This window comes from Panthera leo, chromosome D1 (assembly GCF_018350215.1).
Source record: "Panthera leo isolate Ple1 chromosome D1, P.leo_Ple1_pat1.1, whole genome shotgun sequence".
NCBI classification, from domain to species: domain Eukaryota; kingdom Metazoa; phylum Chordata; class Mammalia; order Carnivora; family Felidae; genus Panthera; species Panthera leo.
Window position 1 is genome coordinate 85,611,444 of NC_056688.1, and position 26,734 is coordinate 85,638,177.

Consider the following 26,734-nt stretch of genomic DNA (forward strand, 5'->3'; position numbering starts at 1 on the left):
TTGGACTTATTTTTAATATGGCTTGAATATTGGGTCTTCTATTTGGTGCATATACAAGCATCTTTCAAATGCTGTATTTCTTTTGTAAATGTGTTTTACCTCTGGCAGAAGAATGTAGAGGTGGTTCCATTTGAGGGTGAATTCTATTTATAGGTTTTTAACCTTGGTTCACGTGAAAGAATTTCTGTGAAAAGTACTGAAACATACACGATTGTGTTGTGTGTGAGAAGTTACGTCTGTGCTTTTGCACATCTTTACCAGTCTTTCCTTTGTAAGTGTATTTGCTTCAAATAGGGATAGTCCACGCAACTGTATTTTGAGAGGTGTAGAGTATGAGCTGTCTCTGTTGCTCTGCATTTTCCCACTCTGCGGCCTTTTACTGTTAAGAACCTGTCAGTAAAACTGAGTAGGAGCCCGCTGGCTAAAGAGAAAAAAGGCAGGGAGAGATCAGGGATAAAAAATGAATCTCTCTTGGTGAGGAATAGGGTGTCAGTAGACCCAAATAGAGAGAAATAGGAAACAGGGTTAAAAGTGAGCAATGGAATTACATGAAGGAGAGTTTTAAAAAATGTTGTAAGAACAAATAATCAACATCTTCACGCCTTTCTCATTGCCTTTGAGAAGTCCTTGGAAATGTGGATTTCTTTTGAGCTTTGAATCCTTGGTTTTAAGGTTTTTTTAAGGGAAGGTAACGGCAGCCTATTGCATCACAGGAGACTATCAAAGGTCACTGATAGCCACAACATTTAGACAAAACAAATACAGGGAGAGTTGGGCCTGATTCATGATATGAATAAATAGGCCCACCTTCTGCTTGGAATTTATATAATATCCAGTTTGCTTTGCAGGTTTTTTCAAGCACATCCTACGAGTACAGTAGAGGTACAACTTTTTATGACATTTTAATATGTCAAATCTAAGTGCTAAGTATTTCCTTCATTACCAGTGGCTGCAAATAGTGATAATGCTTTATTTCAGTTTTAAATTGACATTGGATTGCTGTTTAGATAAGTAGAAGTCTCTTATCCAAATATAACTTGCTGTTTTTAAGCCTTTCATATGAGAGCTATTTTTAAGAATTTTGTAATAAAACAAGTTTCATATTGTCATTTCTCTTGAATGCTGGCATTAATTTTTCCTTCTTGACCCATCTTCAGTAATTGGCTCCTCAAAAGAAGGAAATGAACTTGAACTTCTAACAGTGAGGATTTAGATTTGATAGAAGGAAAACCTTTGAGAGTGATAATTTGTTAAAGACCAGGATAGGTTACCAAGAGAGAGAGAATTTGTTATAACCAGGTCAAAGCACTCTTTTTTTCTGGGTCACCCCCTGGGGACATGGAAATAGCTTTGTTACACAGAACTCTTTTTTGTATGTGTTGATAGTTCATTATAGAACTTTTTTTTCATAGGGTGTGCTTTAAATATATTTGTTTCCCACCTTCCATGAACTTGGAGTATAAAATAAATTTGAGCTCTGTAATACTTGGGAAGGAGGTAGGAGATATTTTATTGGCTGATGTGGAATGCTTTCTCATATTTCACAGCTCAAAGTTGGTGCTCTGGTATAAGGAGAGCCTCATCAATATTGCCCATAACCATTTATTTCTGTAAAACGTCATTTACAGGGGCCCTTGGTGTCTGTATTTCTTTGCTTCGCAAAAGATATTATCAGATGAGTTCTAATAAAAAAAAAGTCTAGCTATGTAAAGTACATACATTTTTTTCTTCCTCATTTCCACGTATCTATTCTTATTTGATAGTTCTAGGGCAATGTTGGCCAGGCTGAAGAAAAGCAAATCTAAAAAAGGATGAATAATATTCAGTTCCCAGATATTTTACATTTTGAAAGCAGTGTTAACTAGTGAATTTAATCAATTAGTTCCAGTTGGCAATTTACCTTATTGTTTCTAAGGATGCTTCCAAAGACTTGCTTCCCATGTTCCCTTGAAAGGCATGTAGTTATTCAAGATTAGGCTTCAGACAACCATATGAGCACTTTGGAAAATCTTTTCAGGATCTGTAAAATGTTTATATGAATAATATCTTTGAATAGATTTTGGTGCCTTTATAAATCTTATGGGGAGTTTTCTGATATATTAAACACATTAAAAAACACATCAGAAGTATATCATGGGAAAATAATAGGAATTGTGATTCAGTTGCTTTGTAATGTGACAGTCACACAGATCTCTAATGTCTCAGTGGCTGTACAGAGTGACATGGCTAATGAGGTAGGTTGACTTCTTTGTGACCTGAAGTGGAACAAACCTTCAAAATGGTTTCAGTCAAATTAATAAAAATAAACCGCCAAATGCAGTCAAATTAAATAATGTTTAAAAAAAAAAAAGTGCATTGTGTTTGGGATCCTTCCTTGGTGGTATATTATTTTATACTAAGATGTATCTTGGTGTTCTATTAGTATATTATTTTGGTAAGGTGGAGTCTTTGTGTTATACAATTGGCCAAGTACCTGGATACCCAAAATAGCCTGGCTCAGAAGGAGATTAGGCCAGACATTGTAAAGTCAGTGTGTCTTTACTCAAAGCTAATCAGCTACTCTCCCCTAGCTAGATACAAAAGGTCACTTCTGGTGTTGTATTTTACAATTTACCTTGTCCCTTTTATTAGGATAAATATTTGAGAATGGAAGATTAGGAAATAAATTCTGAGCCGAATATGGAAAATATCTAAACACCACCAACTTTATGTATCAACTTGTAATTTCTTAGTAAGAGCCCCAAATAAGGACCTTCCTGAAAGCAAGTTAATGCTAAAGACTGATTAACTCCATAAGAGTGGAAATAACGCTTTTAAATGTAGATAATATGAATCTGAGTTACGAATAATGACTTAAGGCCAGGAGATATTTGTGTAGATTATGTGCTAAAACTGACCCTTAACAAAATACTTGTATTAGTCAAGTTAGAGTTTCCATCTGTGGTCATATCAGTATTTCCATTTGATTTTAGGAATTTGAAAATTGGCTGTAAAAATGTGCTTCAGGTAAAATTTGAACATAAGCATCAGGGGGCATGTTTTGTTTTGTTTTGTTTTGTTTTGTTTTGTTTTGTTTTGTTGACTGTTTCTGGGAAAAGTATGTGAAATGATGCAGAAAATCCATCTGGACAGTTAGGGACTGGCACTTTCTTCAGATGGAGAAAAGAGTATAGACAAAACTTTTTGTGAGGGTCCTGCTCCATCTTATTTGTCATAAGAAGGTGACTACTCATGTTTATCTGTTACTTTTACTTGAATGCAAATAACTTTTTTGCAATAAAAATTTATTTTAAGATCCTTTCTCAATGGTTTAAATAAAAAATTTGACTAGTTTGGAAGAATGAATGTTATGGGAACCTATGGGCAAGACTACACTTATAATTCTGGTATAGTTGGACATATTGGGAGTTCTGATTTAATAATAGAGAAAATGTAAGATTTTAGGAAATTTGTGCCTCCCATTTTAACTTCACTCTCAATTTCTACTTGGGTACTTGATCCAATTGAAATCAATGAGTCTTTTTTTGTTTTTTGTTTTTTTAAGTGTTTACTAATTTTCGAGAGGGGGGCGGTGCGCAGAGAGAGAGGGAGACACAGAAGCCAAAGCAGGCTCCAGGCTCCAAGCTGTTAGCACAGAGCCCCATGCGGGGTTCGAACTCATAAACAGTGAGATCATGACCTGAGCTGAAGTCGGACGCTCAACCGAGCCCCTCAGGCGCCCCAAAATCAGTGAGTCTTAACCCAAAATAGGGTTACCTTTCTCAGTGCTTATTTTTTTCTTTCAGACTTGAAACTTTCGTTTCATATTACACACTGATTACTTCTACTTTGCTCAATATACAACCAATGAATTAGAAATGAGTTTTGACATTTCTGTAATTTTTTTTTTTTCTGTGTGATCTTTTTATTCTCACAGCTACCATGGTAGTCCATACCCAGAGTAGAACACATACGCATATTATTTCCATAGCTGCTAATTGGCCTTCTACAGAGGTTCACATTTTGATTGGTCTAGCTTTCTTTATTCTCACTCCTCTGTTTAAGAACTTTTATAACCACCCTCTCCCCAACCCAACATTTTCCCATTCAGCTAGAATTTAAATGGAACAGAAGCTTTGAAGTTTGTTCCTAATTACTTTTTCAGCCTTGTCACCAATCACAAACCTAATGTGAATCTTCTTCCCTGGTTCATTTAGGGGCTCTCAAACACATATGCTTATGCTGTTTGTCATGACTCAGAACACCCTCCCATTCTGATTCTTCCCAGTTTTTTTTGTTCAAGTTTGAACTCAAGATCATCAATCCACCTCCCACCTCCCAAAGAAAGCTTTCCCTGACATTCTAATCTGCCATCATTTCTAATCTCTGAATCTAATGTACAAATTAATTATTTTGCACTTTTTCTCTGCGACTCCTATCTTTCAGTTTTGTTTGATACTTCGGAAGGACAATAATTGTGTGGACCATGGCTTTGATAATAATGGGCTGATAATAATGGGCTGATTTTAATGGGACCGACAATAGCCAAGTACATCAAACTTAACACTGTTACAAATCCACACAAGGTCAAGAGTTGCTACCTTCCTACACTGTGGTACTTGAGGCTTTCCCCCACTCATAATGGATTACTCTTTAGTCATTTTCTTATGGTCTGTTATGAACAGGTCAACACAAGCATTAGGAGATAACAATTAAAAGAGCTACTGTTTATTGAGCACTAGATCTATGGTAATTGTCTTTCAATCATTGTTTAACAGCCTCTAAAGGAAGATATTAATACCTGCTTTCCAGAGAAAGATTCTGAGGTTCAGAGGGGTTAAGTAATTTGACTAAGGTCACATGGCTAGTAATTGATAGAGGGGAAATTCAAAAGTCATTCTCTGACTTTTAATCATTGTGCTGGGCTGTCAAGTTTTGAATAGGTGTGTACAACCTACTATTTTTAGTTCCAGATAATCAGGAGTGAGTTCCTATTTGAGGGTCAGAATGAGAGGCCAGGCTTACTTGTAATGCTGTTCTACCTGCTGTGTACTGAAACGTGAAATTCAGTTTCCGGTCTTCATTTGGTATCTTTCACGAGCACTGGGTTGACACTCAGTTTATAAAAGCCCCACAGTTCTCCAAGTCCATAATTAAACTCCCAAGTTTTTAATTTTTCTTTGATATGGAAAGCCTTGCAAGTGACTCTTTAATTTCATCTGGGAAAGGATTATAGAGCTTTCTGATTTAATGAACAGGTTTCAAATTAAATGTTGCCTGATTCTGAATCTCTTTTATCAAGGTAGAGACTGTTCTAAGAACAGAGACTGTTAAGGACAAGGAAATTGATTTCCTTCCAGTTAGTTCCTATATGAAAATTTTAATTATGTATAGTGAAGTGATTTTTAAGAATGAGGTGATTGTTTAAAATTAAATTACTTGGTTTTAAAACAGCAAGATGCTAAGAGAAAAACACTGCTCTTAGCTTTTAACACACAGATGACTTAAAGCTTTAAGTGTGAAATTAAGTATTTTAAGACATAAAAATAAATACAGTAGACTAATTGCTAAATGAGAGCATTCTGGGGACTTGATCGCTTGGGTAAGTTACGACATTGCTACACATGAATAGTAGGGACTGAACTGCGGATGGACTAGATCTTTTGGCCAGTATTGGGTTGAATGAGACTTGTGCTATCTCAGCCATAATGAATAAAGTTAAATTCCTCTCCACCACAGCTTTTTGTTGCTGTTATTTATTTTTACGTATTTATTTGAATTGTAGCTTTAGTTAGAAAAGGTTTCCTGGGATTAGGAAATGTAATTATTAGGCAGCAAAGAGTTGTTTTAGAAATTTTACTATCATTAGGAGGAAGCTTTAAAAGACTGGAATGCCATTGTCTTGTAAGAAGTAAGAAATATTTATTGATTCCCAAATGGAGCTGAAAAAAACCTTTCCTCTTTTAGAAAGTTGTGAATGACCCAGCGAGAGCTCTAGTAAGCTTTACTGAACCAAGCTGCTAATAGTTATTTAATGTTATTCTTCAGTGTGAAAGAATCTCCCTAGATTTTCCTTTTAATCTCTTTGAATTGCAGGCTCATAAACCTCTCTGATGAGTCCTGCCAGTGTTTTCTCAGATCCCACTGTTGAGACAATGGAACCACAGAATTCTTTCACCTCTTGTTGTCAGACAAATCCAATAGAACACAAGGTCATAAGGGCCTATACTTCTGAAGGTTGAAAGATTCTTTTCCAAGTAACCACATAAATTATTTGATTTTATCATTATATTCCTCAGGAATCTCTCTTTATAATTCATTGCTTTCTGTACGTACATAAATTCGGATCTTTTTCTTGTCTCCATATTTGGCTAAGCTGTGGGTACTGCACAGGGTGTGAGCAGGCCTACATACCTTAGGAAAAGCTAAGCCCGTTTCCTTCAAAGAATTAGGAATCATGTAGTGTAACTGGACTTAAGATAGAGTACCCAAAATGCCAGGCATTGTGTTTTCCTTCCAAATGGCTGGGTTTGCTTGTTTTTATTACCATTCTGTGGCTAAGATTGCAGATTTAAATCTTGGATCTATTCCTTTAATTAAATCACTTTCGAAGTCAGTTTATGTTTTCTCAACATTTTTAGTAGTGTCATGTTAACAGGAAAATTTTAAGATAGGATTTACATTTCCAGATACCTATTGAAATATTGTAATGAGAAAAAATATTTATAATATGTAATAGTTAAAAGGAACTTACCTATTTTGCAGATGCCATGCCTGATTAGTAGACAATTATCAAAGCTAATTACAAAGTTCCTGTGAGTTACTTTACAGGCTAGGGAGGAATTAAGTTTTCTAATTATAACTACAATGGTGGACAAGCAGAGATCATTGTTTAGAAAGAAAAAAAAAAACAACATTGATTTGTTTGTGCTCCTTCCTTGTAATCGTAGTTAGTAGGGGGGAGGTTGCTGTTGCCTCACTCCCTGGACACCTGCCTCTCAACAAAAGATCGTGGTCACCTCCCCACCCCCTACATTTAGATTCACCTTTTACTTGTATGTACCCCCTCAGCTCATTATACAATTCTCCAGGGATCCAATCTCCCTGAGTTAATCACCCCCAGCCTTTTTAAGAAGTTGTTAGATTACCATCTTTTCAAGAAACACACACTTTCTTATGAGGCTTTTAACTTCTTTCCCCTAACTTTTGTTTCCTTATTTCTATTAAAAAGTATAGCTATTGGAGGCTTAACACACTACCTTTAAAACTTTTTGTTGAACTATACCTACAGAGACGTGCACCAGTCCTAAGTGTCCAGCTTGATGGATTTTCACAGTAAACGCATCCAACTAACCAGCACCCAGAAGGCCCTGCAACTCCTTCTAGTCACTACTCTCCCCCCACACCTAACACCACAGTGTCACCCAACAGCAGAGTAGTTTTGCCTGTTATATTTCAGAAAATGGGGAATCGCCTGGTGTGTTCTCTTTTGTGTCAGATACGACTTTTAAAATCAGAATTCCCACAAAAACTTGGACAGTGTCCACATAATATTGAATTATCAGATAAAACATAAATGTTTAGATCGGCCACAGAACATGAAAATATTTTTTAGTATACTTTTAACTCTGACTTGGGAAAGTACTCTTTGCATTCTATTTCCCTCTTATGAGATATCATCTAAGTTGACCTTTCAACTTAAAATAGGTAGCTAAAGTTACTGTACATTAAGAAGAAAAAAATAATAAAAAGGTAAAAGCCACTGTTTTTGAGTAGGTGGAATAATAGAGTTCCATATGAAATAATAACTAGGTAAGAATAACAATAGCTTCCTAATAGAGAAGCAGAAAAATATGAAGCTGACTTCCTCGGCAGTTATCTTTTCCAGTTATTTCTCACTTATTATTTTAAAATAGAAAATAGCATAATGGATATATAGGAATGAGTTGTCTTTTTCTATAATTGCTGTATTGCAGGTGTCCAAGATAGGTTGGATTAAAAAGGCTTATTCATCTTATCAACTCTGCCTTGTCTGATTTGCTTTGATTTCAGAATTACTTAAGATCTAATAAGATACCCTGGAATATAGGCAGCTTGATTGTAAATTATTTACATATGTTTTTCCCCTAATTATAATCTGTTAAGTGCCAATTACCCCTACTCCTCAAATCTAAAACAATGTTTCATTTCCCCATTCAAGCAAACTACCTTAGTCATTCTTTGTAAGGAAGTAAAACATGTGATTAAGATTTTTTTTCTCTATCCATGGGACTTCCAGGGAGAAGTTTTTAAAAATTAAAATACTGAATAGCCTACAGCCAGTGTACCTTATGTAGAATGTGGAAATTGTTTTGTTCAGAAATCACTTCACATACTGATACAGTGTGCATATGCTATTCAGTGGGCCCCCGACATGGAGGGGCTACACCTGGCCACTGGGCAATGTCTGTATCTTTGGATTTTAGGGCCACTTTAATAGACTGTTGGTACCCAGTAAATATGAAGTGATGTAATATTTGACATACTTAACAGAAAACAATAGTGAGTTCAAAATATTGTAAAATTTTTTCATCTATTTTAAAATTGTGTAACTCACCAATAAATTTGAACAGGCAGTTATTAAATATAATTAAATTGTAGGCATTCTCACATGGAACAAAGGAAAGCAGTCTCAGCAAGTGAACAAGAGACTAGTGAGACAGCTAAAGAAAATTTCATTGGGGTGAGGGGTGGATTTTAGAAGTTTCTTTTAAGCACTGACTTCTAGAAGAACAATACAAGCATACGTGAAGTATAACATACCCTTAAAAACAAAGACAAATGCTTATCTATAGTGGCTTCCTTTGTCCCAGAGTATACTTGTTGTAAGCAAGGGCACGCGCATGCTTTTACCACCTAGACCATACTTTTACTAAATTTGGTTGGAATTTCAGGCTTCTTTGGACCTTCCACCTGTACGGAAAACTTAAGCCTAGGAAGTAGCAATAGAACATCAACACAATACAGTTGTATTATATGGTCATTGAAATCTTTTATTAAAGTATTGTCTTTAAGTTTCCTACGACTCTGTTGAAAGCAATTAAAATCAGATGACAAACAGCCCCCTACATTTGGTTAGAGCTTTATTCTTTTTTTTTTTCTTTTAAGTAAGCTCCATGTCCAGTGCAGAGCCCAACGTGGGGCTTGAACTCACGACCCTGAGATCAAGACCTGAGCTGAGATCAAGAGTTGGATGCTTAACCATCTGAGCCACCCAGGCGCCCCTAGAGCTTTATTCTTTAAAGCACTTTTGGCCTCATTTCATTTGATTAGAACAACACCCTGGTGTTGGTCTACTCTGACTGCCATAAGCAAATTCCATAGACTGGGTGGCTTAAATAACAGAAATTTATGTGTCATAGTTCTGGAGGCTGCAATTCCAAGATCAGGGTGCCAGTCAATATGGTTTCTGGTGAGGGCTCTTACTGGCTTGTAAATGGCCTCTTTGTTGCTGTGTCTTTATATCCTACTTTCCTTGGTGCCTGTGCATGGAGATAAACCTCTCTTCCTCATCTTAATAAGGCTACCAATTCTATCGGATTAGGACCCCACTCTTGTGATCTTATTTAACCTTAATTACCTCCTAGAAGGCCTATCTCCAAATACTTCAACATATGAATTTGGGGGGCACACAATTTGGTCCATAACAACCCTTCTGAAGTAGCTAAGAGATAATTCAGTATATCTAAGGTATATTTCTAAGGTTAGAAAGCTAGTAAGATTTTACAACTAAGGTTCAAATAGTTACTTTTGCCCAACTCCACGCTGCCTTCCTTAGTTACAGGTATAGTTTATCTGACAAAAAAATTCCCTTTCACAAAATAGAGGTCACTAGTTAATCACAAGGAATTATCAAAATCAATTCTGTGGTTTTTGCTTGTTCAATGTTTGTGGAAAATAGGATAGATTTTGACTGTTAAGGCTTATAAGAAGTGGACTATTAGGTAGCCTTAAAACTGCTGTCAAAAGTGGTAAAATGAGTTTTTAAATGGTAAGTAAAGTAGAACTGTAGTCCCCAGGCTGGAGTTGTCTTTTCAGCATTCTTCATAGTTATGATTAAAGTATCAAATTAAGCATCTCTTTATATTTTACAGAAGGTGATCTAAGAAATACGGGACCAGTAGATGCTCAAGTATATCTCGAAGAAATGTGTTGGAATGAAGGTTGAGATTTTTTCTCTTGACTACAGTAGAGAAAAATATTAGAGATTTTCTTTAAGAAGAAAAACTCTCATGGGATATTTGGTAATCTTAAAAAAATAGAATAGCTTGGCCATATATATATATATATATATATATATATATAAATATTTTTGTTTCATTCTAAAGGTCCATTATTGACCCATTTCCAGTTATGTTTTTTTTTATTTTATTTTTGAGAGAGAGAGAGAGAGCATGAGCTGGGGAGGGGCAGAGAGGATCAGAAGTGGGCTCCATGCTGACAGCAGAGAGCCCAGTGTGGAGCTCAAACTCATAAACCGCAAGATCATGACCTGAGCCAAAGTCGAACACTTAACTGACTGAGCCACCGAGGTGCCCCTCCAGTCATTTTTCTATTCTAATTAGATGTTAGGTACATAAAGTTTCATGAGATTTTCTTTTTTACATGATTTGGGTTTTGGTTTACTCCCCACTAGTGTAATAGGGAAAATAATTTTTTCCATCCTCTTGTGTTGATATTTGAGATGAATCCCTATTAGAATTTTTATTTTTGTTTCTTTATATGGAATCACAAACTGTCAGGGCAGCATTCCTAATACTACACTCTCCTGCTTGGAACTTGGTTTTTTACCCACCATGAAGTCGTTCTTTTTCCCTTTTCTATTATATTTTTTAAACAAATCTAATTTCTCTAATCTTCTGATAGTTTTGTGAATCAGTCTGGTTAGACACTGTGAAGTTCCTTCTACGTTCATGTTTCTCTGGACAAGTGAAGAAAATCTTACTAATTCCTAGAATTTTTATATACTTTATTCCTAACACTTTATTGTTTAGCCTGGGGTAAAAATTCCCTAGGGGTTTATAAAAATTTACTAGTGAGTATGGTTAGGTAGAAGATAAATAGCTCATCCTTCCTGAAAAGAAGTTTACTGGAATATTTTTTTTAATGGCAAATGTTTGACTTCATGCTCTTAGATGGGTCACAGGCTGTTGACTTAGGAGGAGAATCATGTTTCTGCCTATAGGCCACTGTGCTCCTGAAGTGCCAAATGAAATCATAGTGTATAAATTCTCAGTGAATGATTGGGAAATTTGAGGTTTTGTGTACCTGGGGCTCCCAGGGGTTAATAATGGTTTCATCAGAGTAAACGAGAGAACTGCTATGAACACACTAGTGACATAGGATCTGGTGAAAGACTTCTTTTAGTTCATGGAGGGGACAGACTAAAGCATGTCATTTATCAAGGAGACCTGCCCAACTAAATTTATTTTTTGAAAATATAGTATTGGTACCTCATCAGTCAGTATTGGGTGTATGTGTGTTTAATCTCTTATTAGACAAATTCTTCTTGCTGCAGTTGATTTAATTAATATATTTTGTTTCCTAATGATTCCTGAGAATATGAAATAGCCAAACTGGTTTTTGTAATTTTTCCTTCAGTAGCCTTTTAAAAATATGAATAATATTAGATTTTATTTTAAATGAATATGGATTGGTGGTTCAAGCATCTGTTCAGTCAACAAATGCAATGAGATTTCTGATACAAATGTAAAAAAACAAGATATTAAAGGGAAATGTACAATATGAAATCGTCAAGTTATAAATGTGTCACTGTCCTTGGGATTCCCTTAAATAAACTGGACAGTGCAGAAGATATAGAAGAATCCTAACCACAGCCAATGAATCAGTTATAAGAAGCTACAGTGAATCTTAAGAGTAGAAGACATATTTTGACACTTATTTCAATTAATGTTTGGTTTTTTTTATATATGAAGATGGAAATAATCCTTATTGTTGAGAGATAATCCTTAAGAGAACATACTGAGCAGCCAACAGCTGCATGAAGCTGTTATTTTTGCAAGAATATTAAAAACCAGTAATGTAAATTCTGCCATTGAATTTGCAATTTCGAATTGTTCTTTGCAATTGAAAAGAGCATTCTTGACAGATGCAGTTCAATACCAAGTGTGATCAACTGGGCAAATAAGAAATCGAAGATTCCTTCATAGCCATTTTCAGAATAGCCTTGGAAAGTGAAGATCCTGAGCAAGAGAAAAGTGGATGAAGCCTTACATGGTAGACATAGCCACATTACCATCTTCTTGACCCAAGGACAGTATGAAACAGTGCATTTTACTATGCTTAAAAGGCATCCCTAAAGAACTGTTGAGGGAGTGAAATTAACCTTTTCCCCTTAGAGTTAGTCTGTTTCACAACTTGGTCATTTTGCCTTCAATGTATTTAAAATGGTTTCTGTGAAGATATCACTTTGTTAAGTGATAGAATAATACAAGAAGAAACGTAACAAGATGTGAATTTTTAGTGAGCATTAACATTTGGAATCCTCTATGACAAAACTCCACAGTAGCCCATGGTGGCCTCTGCATCATTTACTGAGCGCCTGTCACCTCAGATTGTTTCTCAGTGTTCACTGAGGTGGTAAAAAAACAAGAGGGAGATTTAGCTTAAGAAAACCCTTGGTTAGAATATGTACAGTTTTAGACAATTTAATAATGAAACAATTCACTTTGAAAGCATGGTCTACTACAGTATATATGTTGGCTCAGACAGAAAGGATGTTAGCATTTTAAAATACAAGATCAAATTATTTTTGTTTATGGAGAAAAAAGGCATTGTGATGAGAAATAAGGATTGTGTGAATGAATTCATGTTTTCCTTACTGGTAAAAGAAACACATAAAATTGGCTTGTTTATTTGTTTTTTAAGTAGGCTCCATGCCCAGAATGGGGCTTGAACTCATGACCCTGAGATCAGGAGTCACATGCTGTACCGACTGAGCCAGCCAAGCACCCCAAAAGTTGGCTTGTTAATTTTTCCAAGGCCAAACTTGATGAGAGAACAAATAGAAGGCGGTCGAATTTTTTTTTTTTTTTTTAGTGGCATATATGATAAGATCTGAGTGTTAAAAATGTTTGAGAACTGAATGAAGATATTTGATATATTTGTAATAAAAAATTATGGCAGTAGCAGGATAAGGTGATCAATCATTATTTTTCTTTGACAGTCACTTCTCAGTGACATTGAAATGGAATGACCAGTGGATCAGAGATTCTTTCAGTTAAAGGACATAAGCATTTCAACTTGTCAAGAGGACAGATTTAGTGAAATTTCTACCATTGGTAGACTAAACCTTGTGCTGTATGCTCTCTGTTGGGCATCTCACTTCACAGAATTAGTGTGATACTAGAACAGAGAGTATTTAAAATGTTAAACTTGATTAACAGTTAAGTTAGCAGAGTTTTCTCTAAAAGGATATACTCCAGGCAAAAAAGCATGTGGCTTAACAGTAAAACATGTAGAGCTATTTTTCTCTTTCCTTCACAGTAATAATTTGGACAAATAAATTGAGAGGAATGTAAAATTTATATTTTAAAACAGAAAACAGAAGATTTCAAATAAATGTCATGGGTCACCCCTGAGCATCTGCTGTCCCCTCAAGATCTTTGGGGTGCCTGGCTGGCTCACTCAGTTGAGTGTCCGACTCTTGATTTTGGCTCAGGTCATGATCCCGCAGTTCATGAGATCAAGCCCTGAGTTGAGCTCTGCGCTGACAGCGCAGAACCTGCTTGGGATTCTCTCTCCCCCTCTCTCTCAAAGTAAATAAAAATAAAACAAAACAAAAAGATTCTTTGGTAGGTAATTTTTAGAAACACTGCCCCTATATAAGAAATCTTTTCAAGTTCTCATTTAGATACATTTTATACTTACTGAAAATCTTTTTTGGTTTGCAATTTCTGTGACATAAGCTGCATTTTTAAAAAGGTGTTGAAATAGTTACTTGTAAACCTTTGATGCATCATGTTGTTTTCTTTACAGATGATCACACTTTTTCTCTGAGTTGCCGATGTGGTGGAAAATACAGTGTTTCCAAGGATGAAGCAGAAGAAGTTACCCTGATTTCTTGTGATACATGTTCACTAATAATAGAACTCCTTCATTATGGCTGAAATTGTTCACTAAATGGGATCCTTTAACTCTGTATTCATACATGTTGAAGAGCGCCCATTCAAGTAAATGTATAAAGCTGATAAAAAGAAGCAGGATTCTTTTTTTTTGTCAGCTCTTTTATTTGCAGAGAAAATAGAAGACTCAAGCGAGGGCCACCCTAGGTTAATAGAAAATGAACTCAGTTATTTATATGTATTTATAATTTATATTTGTAGATCACAAAAAAAAAAAAAACTTGAATTATAAATTATATTTTGTGAATTCCCATCTGAGAACTTTGTTTTCCCAAGGAGAACATTTTCTCCTTGGTACAAAATAAGAATTTTCCTTTTCTTCAAATAAGCATGTCTCCTCTTGTTAAGCGTCACAGTATCATCATGTTCCTTTATAGTTACTAAGTTTCTGAAGTAACATGAAATTTATTTGTGCTAAAGTTATCAGCCTGTTGTACAAGTATCTCAAATTCTCAGGCCATTAGAATTAAATTAGAATCTTTGTGAATAGCATGTGAACCTAGTTGTCTCATAACTAGGACTGGATATGGATATTCATGAAGTTACCTTCAGGAAGGTAAAGTGGCAACTGTGGAAAAGACAGCTTTGGAGTCAAAAGACTTGACTCCGGTCCTGGCACTATCTTCCCTGAGTCTTCGTGTGGCTACATTAAAGGGAGTAAGGCTTGAACACTGCCATCTTCAACTTTAAATGTAACTTAGGAAGTGGCAGTTTTTTTTTAAATATTAATTTGAAACAGATGCATTGCTTTCCTTTTTATTTCAAAGTCTAAGAGTATTAATGTCTCTATTTATGAATAGAGAACCACTACATTGCTGGTATGACCAAATGGACTTTTATAATGTTATTATTGATTATAATACTCTCTAAAGATTTTATTTTTCTTTGCATTTGATAATCTATGTACAGTATAAGTCAGAACTCATTTTTAAAAAATCTGAGAAATCCTTTATGGGATCACTGAAACTTCATTACCTAATTTCAAATGAGTGAACCAAGCATGTGACTTAGCAGTTTTTTATTAGGTTGAACTCCTGGTATTTATTATTAGTTTGGACTTACAAGACTAGTTACTACTCTGACTTGTAAATGTAGCTAAAGTATAAGGCATATTCAAGAGATTACTTTCATCATAGCTATAAAACCAAAAGTTCAAAAGTGAGGTTGTCACCCAGGTTTTTTCCCTAAAAATATTTTTATATTTATCATAAAATTTAGAGGACTTACTTTGGATTACATTTTTATCCATATATTTTGAACTAATATAGCTTGCAGTGTGTGTTGCTTATTCTTTACATTTAACAAAAACGACTAAAACTAAATAGCAAATAGTTTATTAGTAAGTACATGGTTTCAGTGGCAATGATAAATTCACTTGAATAGGAGAGAATAATGAAATCAAAAGAATAAATGCTTGCTAATCGTCAGAAAATCTGTGGCCATTAGGGCTGTCACGCAGAAATCCAAAATCACTCAGAGGCCAAATCTGTAAAATCAAAATGTGATTGAAGACAATTAATGAAATGATGTTATATCATCATCATACTCCCTGTTTTTATCCATCTATTTTCTCTGTGCCATATATGAAATACGTTCTCCTTATTCTTTAGTCAAGAACAAATTATATCAAAATAAGACTTTAGAAAGTAAACTTGTATGTGTACATGTATTTAAACTCTAAAGTTTGGAACATTGATGTGTTATATCAGTTACCTGTGTATAGTGCGTGAATTTAGATGTATGAATATGTGTGTCTGTGTTTTGTTTTACTACCCTCAAATAAAGTGAACCCTGAACCTAAGTATTTGAATATAACATCTGCATAAGTGTAAAGAATCCTGCAAATTATCCAACAACCCCAAGTATTCATGTGTTCTTCTTCTCACTGCCAGTGAAAATAATAATCTTTCCTGAGTCATACATTTATAACCATGGTAAGACCATTACTCGGTGTACTTAACTGGGATATCCCTGCTTAACAGGTAGTTTGTTTGACTTGACACTGTTCTTCTGCAAATGTATATTAATTTATGCCCAAGGTAAACATATAGTTGTAAAAGTTATATGAGAAAGAATTACATTTTGGAGATTTAAATGAAAGGCTTCTTATAACTAAAGTAGTTTGAATTTTTATTATGCAAACAAAAAATTACTCTTAATTACCTATCTCAGTGGGGGAAAGGGTAATGTTTATAGCTCTGAAGGCCAGCAGGTTCCTAAATGTAGTCACTGCTACAGTTAAGTCCACTGATAGCTGAATATTCAAAGTTCATTTTGAAAGAATTTTTTTTTTCCAGCTCAGAGAAGAAAGCCTAAATTTTAAGCAGAAAATAATACCTTGAAAAAGATACGTCCTCTTATTAGTCCATATGGAATAGGTCCATAATACCTGGAATCTGTAGAATTCTGTAGATTATCACCTTCTAACCACACATGACCTGTTGGCACCTAGAATTAGAGAAGAAAGCAGCCCCTTTTCAAAAAGAAAAATAAATTTGGGTACTATAAGAAGTGCGTCTTTTTGGTAGTATGGAGAAATGTTTTAAAGTTCTCATTTATAAAATACACACAAACCGTGTGATTTGTATTTTTGCTTTTATCTCTTGCACAATATCTTCTACTGAATATTAGTAAGTAATGTGAAGGTTTCAACATTTTAAAAGATCTTTTTTGCCACATGGTTCCCAAACATTAATTTGTTACACAAACCCCAAACTGAGGTTATAAGAGATCAAAACAGTGTGACAGGGTCATTAATTTAATAGACTTCAAAAGAGGTCATTAGGATGCTGACTGAAAATGTGCCCTCCTGTCTCTATAACAGCATAAGCAGGGCAGCCACTCACTCAGCAACATCCTGGGGCCAATACCAAGGCCAGACCTATTAGAATGCTCATGATGAACTAAATGGTAATTGATTGTGACATCAATTACAAATAATCTCATCATTTTATTGGAGTGGGCTTGTCAGAATTCTAATTAAGATCCCTGTTCTGCTTTTGTACAGGCCATATCTTCAATGCATTATACTTCAATAATGACCATCAAGAACTAGAAGGACCTATTATAAAATCATCAGTTGTAAATTAATGATGGTGACCTTCTACTAAATGAAAGACCCTATCTCCTATATGTCCTGGGTATTAACTGGTAAATAACGTTAAGTTTAAATTTTTACTCTGTCAACCATAAGAATATTTAGAACACCTTACTTAAAAAAAATGCCCTCTGTGATATGAAATATACCATATTTAAAAATTACTCGGCAGCAATTATCTTTAAAGTTGCATTTTACAAATTATTTTACAGTTTGTTACTCAGAAAAGTTGAATTATTGACCAGACCAAAATGACCTACTGAGAAGAAATTTCTTTTCACTTTTCTTTTGACTGGCTATTTATTACTTAGGGACCTTATATGAAGAAAAATACTCCTATTGGATTTAATAAGAAATGACTGCAATATTTAAAAATGTTACAAATTACTGTTTTTTAAAGATTTTTTTTTAGGGCAGTTACATGTTCACAGCACAACTGAGAGGAAGGTACAGAGATTTACGACCTATCCCCTGCCCCCACACATACATAACCTCCCCCATTGACATCCCTGATCACAGTAGTAGATTTGTTACACTTGCTGAACCCACATCAACATCATAATCACTCAATGTCCAGACTTAACTTAAGGTTTACTCTTGGTGTTGTACATTCTACGGGTTTGGCCAATGTAGCACATGTATTCATCATTATAATATCACAGAGTGTGTTCACTTTCCTAAAAATCCTGTGTGATCTGCCTATTTTTCATTTCTTTCCCCCAAACACCTATGTTACCTTTTGGAAAAATGAATGTATACAAGTATATAAAATCTGAATTTCACTTTACATCAGGAATCATATAATTTTGGAATGTCTCATGCAGAAATATTTGCCCGAAACAAATCAAGTTAATTATTTTCATGTAGACAGATTTCAATGTTAAATCTACTTGTAGAGAAAGAACAAGTTTCTTGAAAGAATATCAGATACTATAAGATCACTCATTTTTATTAGTGGAACTAGTTATAGGTTCTAGAGTCAAAAGCAAGACTCGTTCCTACCTATAAAATAAGTGGATTTATGGCAGTGAAGCTTAATACTGCTCAAGTAGAGTAATGAATCCATCTCAGGTCATAAATGAAAAAGGAACAAAATAGTATATTTGGAAAAGCCATGTGTCATTAACATAGTCTCAAAGTACCACTCTGGGAGGAGCTATAATACAGACATCATTTATGTTTAAATTTCCATAGTTTTTAATATGTGTTTGTTTCTGAGTTCTAAAAAACATAATAAACCAGGATCCAATATATATTCCATTTATCCATGAAGTCTTCCCCAACCTTGCCTGCCCATATCAAATACTCTTGATTGTTTAGAGCACTGATTAAAAAGCCTGCCTTGCTTGGGGCCCTGGATTACAACATGTTACTAACCTGCTTGGGTTTTTTGTTAAGTCTACTATCTTATGATCAAACAAGCAAATAGACAGTATTTATGCCATGATCTTTATTTTTTGCAACAACTAAGCCAAAACTGGAATTCCGATATTTGGTGGTAATATTAGTGAGTAGAAATTCTTGTAAAGCACAATCACTTTTGTATGACCTAAGCTTCTTTCAAGTTAGCTAAATACAGTGATGAAGTGTTATCTCTGGTATAACTTAACAAATACAGAAAGGAATATGCTAAGAGAACCCAGAACATATTACCAGAAGCCTATGGAAGACTGTGACCCAGGCTATCTTTACCTAGTCCTTGATCACAAGGAGTGGAACAAAAGGGAGGGGAGAGTAAAGCAAGCCAGTATGTAATACATGGCTTTCTGGTTTATTTAATTAAAAAAAAAAAAAAAAAAAAAAAAACATTAGATCCTTAAAACAACCTGTGAAGTACTGTTATTGATAGTTAATAGAAGTAGGTTCAAATATGGGACATGCTAATCCCATTTATCTGAAGCCTATACATTCTAATCCCCATGCATCCACTTACAGTAAAGGAATATCCTCTACATCTCACAGACATCAATGCTTGATATAAAGTATACAAATCAAGGAAACAACCTCATCACTTATGAGCTCTTTAATATGAGCTTCTCCATAAACAGGAAAACCTCTAAGTGTGGATCTCTTAAAATCAAAGCAGTCACCTTTGCTGACCTGTCAATTACTTAGTCTCCAGTAAAAAAATTCATGATGTTGAAATTACTCCACTTATTTTTGGTATAGAGTGCGATGTACACTTTAAAAATCAATTTTATAGATGTATACTTATATACATCTTATATAAATGTATATATATATACATATGTATACGTATATACATATGTATATGCGTATACATATGTATATATATATTATATATATATATAAGTATATATATATACTTATATACATGAGTAAAGGGCACTCATTTCAAGTTTGACACTAGTTTTGGAAGGTGTGCACACCTACATAACTTAATCACAATCAAGATGTAAAAGTTCCCATCCCAGTACCAGGCAACTAATGAGATCCATGACTTAGAAACTAGTTTTACTGGTCCTAAATTTCGTATAAACAAGATTGTACGTACATACTATTTTGTATCTGGCTTTTGTTCAGCAATTTTTTATGATTAATCTATCTTGTATGTTATCAGTCATTCATTCCTTTTTACCTCTAAGTAGAATTCTATTGTAAGTCACAATGTTTGCCCATAAATCTACTGATGGACATTTTTCTTTGAAGTTTGGGCCTGTTACAAATAAAGCACTATAAACATTGTGTAAATCCATTTCTTTTCAGTAAATACCAAGGGGTAGAATTTATGGGCCATAAGTGTATGCTTAACCTTAAACTTTTCCAAAGTAATTAAATCATTTTACACTCCTACAGCAATGTATGAATATTCTGGTTGCTCCACACCTTGGTATATTCCTTTAAAATTTTTTTTGCCATACTAGGGGCACCTTGGGGTGCTCAGTTGATTAAGCATCCAACTGTTTATTTCAGCTCAGGTCATTATCTCACGTTTCGTGGGCTCGAGCCCCACATCAGGTTCTCTGCTGTCAGCATGGAGTTGGGTTGCGATTCTCTCCCTCTGCCCCTCCCCAACTGATGCATGTGTGTGTGTGTGCACTCCCTCACTCTCAAAAATAAACTTATAAAAAATCTTTTTCCATTCTAGTAGGTTATTGGTATCACATTGTGGTTTTCATTTGCATTTCTCTGATGGGCATTTTTTCCTGTGCTTATTAGCATATCTTTTGTGAAATATCTATTAAAATATTTTACTCAGTTTTTAAAATGGGTTTTCTTACTCATTTTAAGAATCCCTTTTTTACCTTGAGTATAAGTCCTTTGACAGGTATTGCAAATATTTTCTCATAGACTAGGATCTTTTCTCCTTTGCAGTCTAATCTATTACAAAGACTATACAATGTTTTCTAAGCTCTAGAAATTTCATTTGGTTCTTTTTTATATTTACAGTTTCTTTCCTCATTATGTTCATCCTCGAGATCCTTGAAAATATTTAGAATTAGTGTTTTAAAGCACATGTCTATTAATTCCATTACTTCTGCCTTTTCTGGATTTAATTGATTTTTCTTCTGGTTACTGGTTACACTTTCATACTTCTTCACATATCCAGTAATTTGTGATTAAGCTGGACATTCATTTGTTGAGTGGATTTTGTTGTGTTTCTTTAGAGCGTGCTGAATGTTGAGGAGGTCTGCTTGTTTTAGGGGAGGCAGTTAAGTTAGCTGTGGATCAGCTTATTCCTTTCAAGCCTCAGTTTTTTAATTTTTTTTTTTTAATGTTTATTTATTTTTGAGACAGACAGAGACAGAGCATGAACGGGGGAGGGTCAGAGAGAGGGAGACACAGAATCTGAAATAGGCTCCAGGCTCTGAGCTGTCAGCACAGAGCCCGACGCGGGGCTCGAACTCACAGGCCACGAGATCACGACCTGAGCCGAAGTCGGACGCTTAACTGACTGAGCCACCCAGGCGCCCCTAAATCCTCATTTTTAAGCTTGTTAGGTTGGGTCTATCTCACAGTGTACTCTAAGGGCTACGTTAGGCCTACTACTAAGGCAGGATATTCTGGGATCTCTATTGAATATGCTGAGTATTCAGTGACATCTATCTGTTCTGGCTGGTCAGAACTCCAGTTGCTCTCAGCCCTGTGTGAGCTCTGGGAATTGCTCGGCTCCCCACTCCTTCTTTGCTCAGTTTCTAGGTTTTACCATAAATGGGTACAATTTAGTATTCAGCAAAAGCCAAGAGAACATCTATGGAGATTTATGTTGATCATTCGGTAGCTCTGCTGTCCCAGACAGTTTTATCCATAAGTCCCAACTACTTAAACTTCCCTCTATTCCAGTCTCTCTCTTCAGCTCAGCAAAACCACTACCTTTGGCTCAAATTTTACTTCAGTACCTTCTGAAAGGTACCTCCTGCCTTACAGGAGAATGTAGGGACAAGTAAAGGGTTTGCTTTATTTGTTTGTCCTCTCTTAAGAATCTGTCCTGTACTTCCTGCTTCTGCATTCTCTGAGAACAGGTGTTCCACATATTTTGTCCGATTTTCTAGTTATATATGACAGGAGAGCAAATTCAGGATCACTTCATCATTGCCAGAAACAAACGTTCAAATTACCTAATTTTAAAAGTCTGTATAATTTTTCTTAGCATACTTCATAGTAATATGAAGAGAATACTTTTGGTAAGAACTAAAAGTTCTCATGTAAGTAAAGTGGCATCTCTCTCCACCTTGCATCCCTTTCAGTTGCATCCCCTGTATGTTTCTATTTTACCCTTTCCCTTCAAAATCTCTAGAAAAGATTTGCCAAACTCAGCATGTACAAATAAGGAAGCTCAACATGGTATTGCTTGTATCTCAAAATTGGCAAAAGTAGAAATGTTCCTCAGTAGGTAGAGGTTAAGTAAAATATGACTTATTTATATAATAGACAGCTGGTTAAAAAAAAAAATAGATTTACATGAAGACAGTGAAAAAAGTTGCAAGGCAATATGTATAAATGTTTAAAGAACCCCACAAAACTTACATATTTCAAAATTTACATGTTTATGAGCAGTATATATTGCTTAATTAAAAAGATGTATATAAATCTTCCTCAACTTACCATGAAGTTATGTCCAAAAAAACCCATCATAAGTTGAAAATACAGTTGACCCTTGAACAATAGGGACTGGGGTGCCGACCCCCCTCCCACTAGTCGAAAATTCATGTATTCCCTTTGACCTCCCCCAAAACTTAACTACTAATAGTTTTGTTGTTGACGGGAAGCCCTGATGACATAAACAGTCGATTAACACATATTTTATATATGTATTATACATTGTGTTCTTACAATAAAATAAGGTAGAGAAAAGAAAATGTTCAGAAAACTAAGGATGAGAAATACATTTATAGTACCATAGTATAAAAAAATCTACGTGTACATGGACCCATGCAGTTCAAACCCATGTTGTCTGTTCAAGGATCACCTGTATTCTAAGTCGAAAAGGCATTTAATACACCTAACCTACTGGATGCCATAGCTTAGCCTACCCTAGTTTAAACACACAACACATATTAGCCTACACTTGAGCAAAAATCACCTAACACAAGCCTATTTTATAATCAAGGGTGACATATCTCAAGTAATTTATTGAATGCTGCACTGAAAGTGAAAAACAGAATGGCTGTATGGTACAGGATGGTTGGTTGCAAATGGTCACTTTACCCTCTTGATTTGTGAGGCTGACTGGAAGCTGTGGGTCACCTGCTGCTTCCCAGCACCATGACAGTATCCTACTGCACATCAGCCCAGGAAAATATCGAAATTCAAAATTTGAAGTTCAGTTTCTACTGAATATGTATCGCTTTTGTAGCACAATAAAGTAAAAATAAAACTTAAGTCAAACCATAATAAATCAGGGGCCGTCTGTGTGCATATACATATATACACACACACATATATGTATCTTAATATGCCTCGTCCCTTCAGTGATACTTGTACTTTTTGAAAAGAGAACACTGTCCATCACAATGCAGGTTAGGATGAGCTTTGTTCAATTATTTATTATTTTTTTTTGCCTTTGATAGTGTAGAGGGACTGAACTTCCAATCTATATAGAAGGTTCTGTTTCTTTCTATAGTACAAATAAATGACTGCAATTCGCACTACTGTTACCAGATCTCTGGATAACTAAAATATTAGCCTAGCTAAGAACTCATTTATTTAAATAAACATAAAGTACAACACATTTTTGGTATGGGTCCAAAACTTAAAACTTGACCTTTCTGGTATAGACTGAGGCAAGAAACAGAACAAAAATTTTCTAACCCAAAACACAGTTATTATCTGTGGGATAACCTACTGTTTATCACTAAATTGGATATTCAAACCAGTTAAGAGAAAAAAATCCTATAGCAATATTATAATAAAATATTAATAGATAAAATGGTAGTTTAAAATGTATTTTAAAAAGAGCTATTATAACTTTGCAACTAAAGTAGTAAGGATGCCAATAAACTCATTTATAATAAATGTTTGCAAATTACCAAAAATGGAAATCCCTAATTCCATCCATGCCTTTGTTCGTTACTTCTCATAACCAAAACTGTAAGTGGTTAATTACTTTTCCTGTTCATAGCTTTGTAAATCTGCCATACCAACTTGAATGAATTTGTGAAGCTGAGTAAGAATATATGAACATGTTTACAATGAATACCACATAGAAATTTTTACTTGGGCTCTAATCTGAATTTTCCCAGGGCTAACTTTTAAAGCATTGAAAGAACCCTTAGAACATTCTTGTTTTTCCTTTCTACGTCAGAGGTTTACTTCCTGATGTATGATAAAACCTAATCTCAGGGCTGGACAAAAGAATCAAGCCTCTAGTTCTTAGCTATACTTACTGAGGTCTAGTTAAGTGCCTCCTTTATAGTACAAGCAACAAATGTAATTGCCTCATGGCCCGCGGGTGTCCATTTAACAAAAGAGGCTTTGTGAACCAACCCACAGGTGTTACTTTTCTGGATTCAAGTGAAATCTGATGCAAGAGTCCACAATATCAAATAACACATTTACTAAATAGCAATCAAACTCATTTATTTCAGCAAAAAATATCTAATTAAGAAAAAGTTCCAACTGAAGAATATTTTTGTATGTCTGGCCTTTCAAAAGTTTCAAGAAACAGAAAACCCTAATAATAGATTCATTGTTAATTAACCCTTTTTGGCGGGATATTTTATAATCTACAGGCAACAAAGGTAGGGTGTGCACTGGCCTGCTACTACTCAAACCTCAGTAAGCTTTCTAAAATGACTATAAATGAAAAGGAAAACAGTAGTTATTAAAGAAACAAACAAAAATCATAAAGGCAAGGAAAGGGACAAAGTTTTAGGAATCCTTTTTTGACATCATTTTTTCCTTTTCCTGAATTATAAAGGAAAAGGAGAGGTACACACATTTTATGAAAGCAGTCAGATAAAGCCTTATTTCTTTTTGGCAAAAGTAAATGGGGTAATACATCAGTTAACACTTTAATCTTAAGAGTATGTAATTTTCCACATATATTTTCAAGATTTTGTTTTGGGTCCCCTGGAATGATAAATGTGAAATATAAAAATGTATAATTTCCCTACCCTGGAAAAAAGCCCATATGATGAATGTACATTTCATGTCACATGTCATTTCACTCTAACAATTAATGCCAAAAAATTGTTTTTTATGTTACTATCTTCCAGTTAAGCAGGATCAAGTCAAATTACTATATACCATTATGTGGCTAATGCATATTCTGCTTAATCATGACTTCTATAACCAAAACATAGCCATGGTAAGATGCTGTGCATACAAGCTACTAGGGAGAATATTGGGAAATGAAGTAATTATATAGTTCTAAAAGAACTTCATAAAACCCAGTATTAGCGTGATTCATGCAAAAGCAAAATTAGAAACATCATCAATAATTATTGGAGTTTATGCTCCCTATAACACCAACAAAAGCTATAAACAAAGATATGTATGTCAGAAAGTGAAGCACTGAATCCTCTAGGAGGCCATCAAGTAGAAGAGCTTTTGATAACACAAGGCAGAGAAAACATGATTAATTTTAATTTCAAAAAATGGGAGTCTCAACTGCCAGTTATGAGTGTCTCTGAAAGCCAAACTCAGAAACAGTTTCACAAACATTCTATTTTCATGGACATTCTCCTTGGTACAACTTCTTGCCCACGTTTGTCTACCTGGAGTCCTGATGGTGGTACTCCCAAATGCTAGATGCCTGACAAAGGGATTAACATTTGTAAGGACCAGGCATGAAACAGTTAACACACTGATTATTTCAGTGGGAACTATTTCCGGGCAGTTCTGCTTCTTTTTCTCCCCATTTAAATGCTCACTTATTACTCTTCTATCTGCATCATTCATGGGGACTGTTATTGTTCTTCCCTACTTAAAAATGTGCCACGTTGGGTTCATCAGCCAATTATCGCCAAAGAGGAATTTCACAGAAGTTCCAATAGGCTATAGCTCCAGGTTGGAGTAATGATGGGGGATGCTTATTGAGAATCTGCTTGCTGAATAGGTTTAGAGCTTAATCTAAGACTTGACTTGCTCATTCTCATAGCTATTGCAAGCTAAGCTCCGCAAGTACTTAATATCTCCATCCAGCCTGAAGAGGAATTTCTGATGGGCTGTCTCAGCACAGTGGTTAAAAGATACAGTCTACAGAACAAGAGTCCTGAGTTCAAAATGTAGCTCTGCCACTTACTAGGTTAAGTACCTTAGGCAGGTTATTTAAAACTCTTCTATATAACTGAGACTAATAAATACCTTACAGAAATACTTTGGAGAACCAAATGAAACAATACATAAGGCTCCTGGCACCCAGTTAGCACTCACTAATTATTAGCTACTGTGTTTATCAGCTGCCCCACCTGCTGGTATGAATGGTGTCTGATGGGCTTTCTTTGTTCCTAGTTTCCTAAACAGTTTACCCAGTTCTCTGCAAAGTGAAATTCAGTTTTTAAGATCAAATCTCCCAAATGTAGTTAAGACTACCATTTTTATGTTTTCAACAGGCATCTTAAGCAATGTTTATTAAATACCAAATGCTTAGGCTCTTCCTTGTGAAGCTTTCACTTCTTTGCAACTGTATACCAACCAATCAGAAGGTACACAGTGGGGGAAGGTGTTGGGACTAAAGCCAACAAACATGCCCTTTCCATCCAAGTACTAACCCGGCCTGACCCTGCTTAGCTTCTGAGATCAGACAACAAATATGCCTTGCCATCCTAGCCATCTAGTATTAATGTCCCAATCCTATAGTATTGTTTTTCTAGGACAATAGATTAGTTTGCTCTTCTTTTTTGTTCTATTTGTAAAATAATGTTACCTGTTTTGCTTTTGGATTAGTACTTAAAAGAAGCATCTCAATTCTCATTTCAAGACTATCTCTGTAGCTTCATTTTAATACACCCTACTGTACACTCTGGTTCTCATATTCCAAAAGATGAGCCTAACTTAATGAAACACAGGG

General features: G+C 35.1%; 2 protein-coding genes across 9 annotated transcripts in view; one reads left to right on the forward strand and one right to left on the reverse strand.

Moving 5' to 3' along the window:
• Positions 1-15,963, forward strand: part of DNAJC24 (DnaJ heat shock protein family (Hsp40) member C24) — a 59,027-nt gene extending 43,064 nt beyond the window's left edge. The window contains exons 4-5 of one of the 2 annotated variants that reach the window (XM_042904487.1): positions 10,113-10,181; positions 14,017-15,963. In XM_042904487.1, coding sequence (XP_042760421.1) covers positions 10,113-10,181; positions 14,017-14,147 — 200 coding nt within the window. In that variant the 3' untranslated portion in view covers positions 14,148-15,963. The remainder of the gene's footprint in view (positions 1-10,112; positions 10,182-14,016) is intronic. The other variant, XM_042904488.1, reaches the window with a different exon arrangement.
• IMMP1L (inner mitochondrial membrane peptidase subunit 1) overlaps positions 15,481-26,734 on the reverse strand; it is an 82,484-nt gene continuing 71,230 nt past the window's right edge. For all 7 annotated transcript variants that reach the window (XM_042904484.1, XM_042904482.1, XM_042904479.1 and 4 more), the window contains 2 exons: positions 16,500-16,610; positions 15,481-15,648 (listed from right to left, as the gene is read on the reverse strand). In XM_042904484.1, the coding sequence (XP_042760418.1) occupies positions 15,580-15,648; positions 16,500-16,610 (180 nt within the window). In that variant the 3' untranslated portion in view covers positions 15,481-15,579. The remainder of the gene's footprint in view (positions 15,649-16,499; positions 16,611-26,734) is intronic.